This window comes from Acromyrmex echinatior, chromosome 14, assembly GCF_024713525.1.
Source record: "Acromyrmex echinatior isolate Ae372 chromosome 14, ASM2471352v2, whole genome shotgun sequence".
NCBI classification, from domain to species: Eukaryota; Metazoa; Arthropoda; class Insecta; order Hymenoptera; family Formicidae; genus Acromyrmex; species Acromyrmex echinatior.
Genome location: NC_141865.1, coordinates 11432965 through 11434722, shown reverse-complemented (window position 1 = coordinate 11434722; position 1758 = coordinate 11432965). Strand labels below are relative to the sequence as shown.

At 35.2% G+C, this 1758-nt stretch overlaps 1 protein-coding gene across 1 annotated transcript; it reads right to left on the bottom strand.

Moving 5' to 3' along the window:
- Positions 1-833: 833 nt before the first annotated feature.
- LOC105145715 (small ribosomal subunit protein eS28) lies at positions 834-1333 on the bottom strand. Its single transcript, XM_011055481.2, has one exon. It carries the CDS (start codon positions 1211-1213, stop codon positions 1016-1018), a length of 198 nt encoding a protein of 65 aa, XP_011053783.1. The 5' UTR covers positions 1214-1333; the 3' UTR covers positions 834-1015.
- Between the last annotated feature and the right edge of the window lie 425 nt (positions 1334-1758).

Here is a 1758-nt window from a genome sequence, read left to right as displayed (position 1 = left end):
ATCGTTCATTCGCCATTCACGCACTGCAGTCTTTAATCGTCTGTATTTGTATGCGTGCGTGACTTGGGTAGGACCGATGACGGCGTGCTTTGACAGCGAGTCAGCTGACCAACCGAGTTGTTAGCATGACGCATGTGCGATAAAAACTTGGGTGTGCTAGATATAGATTTGTGTGTCATATATGCACAATTAGAATCAGACGAGACAGAATATACATTTCTGATGATTCTTTAGAATAAAGTTAGGATACAATTTAGATTATTCGCAAAGAGCAATTATATCATTCAAGTCAACGATAAACTTATCCTTTCTAAAGTGTTGAAGGAGAATTGTGATTATTGATGACATCTTTATGCAGTTGGTAGCTTATCAGCTATCGGTGTGGCAGCTAACTGCTCATCGTTGAAAAATTAATAATTTTTGTAAATAAATTGAAAATTATAAAAATATATGTATTTTTTAAAATTATTTTTTAAATACCATTTATCATTTTAAATAAATATTTTAGAACCTTGTAAATATTGATTTGTTGATATAAGACTTGTGAAGGTTTTTGAGCAGCCTGACACCATCTTGCGATTGTGGAACGAAGCGTACTGGGTCTGGCTAAATTTAATCACGAATGTTTGAGAACGACGATGAGTCGAGCTTATTTTTAGTTCCTTCTGCGAAATTCTACGAAAAATATACGAGCAACTTTTGATATATTTACGACACATATTTTTAAAAGAAATATAATAAAGTATGTACATCACAAACTATCATTTATTCGCACACTAAAAGTGGGAAGACAAAACAACCATTATATATAACAGTAAAAAAACTCGCAGACATAATGTGTTTCCTTCTTATTTATTACATTTTCTTCAAAATTTAGAAATAAAAGAAATATGGTAAATTACAAGAACAGTTTCTTCCTTGATTTCGTTGTCGTGCTTGCCGCCAGAATATAATATTTAATTTCGATGCAACTCTTCAAATATTCTCCAGGCACGCGACGATTATTTTCTTCAGTTTAACGGAGTCTCCGGGCCTCTCGTTCGGATTCCAGCAACGTTAAAATGTCACCTTCGCGCACTGGACCTTTGACATTTCTAATTAGCTGCCTGTTCTGCTCATTCAGGAATTCTACTTTGACCTGCGTGCATTGTCCTTGAGATCCCGTCCTGCCTAGGACCTTTACTACTCTCGCCCGTACTATAGGTTTCTCCATGCTCCCGTTATGCCTTTATCTTATCTGTGCAATTAGGACGCACGTAGAACAACTCTCGCTCGTGTTGCAATATTCGCAATCCGTGCTACACTGAGCGTGCAAGTCGCTTGGACCAACTTGGACCACATGCGGACACCACATGCAGATCAAATATCATCTTGGCAATGTTCCAAAGAAAGAGAGATATATTAAGCCAGATAAGACAAAGTCTTAGAAAGGATTCCGCACTAACTGTATGGAAAATTAGGTTCGAGTGAAGTAAGTTTATTTTCACGTATTTGTATTGTAGTTCATAATATAATGTGATGAACAAAACATGTAATAGACACAAAACTCAATAATGGATTTTGAATGTTGATATTTCAGATCACATGCATTGTCTAGATTTCTTTATGATGTCTCTTTTACACGTATGTCCCAGAAGACGTCTTTATGATGACTGTATAATGTCTTTTAGATATTTGTCTAAAGTATCAAATATATAAAACAGAATACTTGATACAACACATCATATTCAAGAACTATCTATATTATTAAGCCTTTTA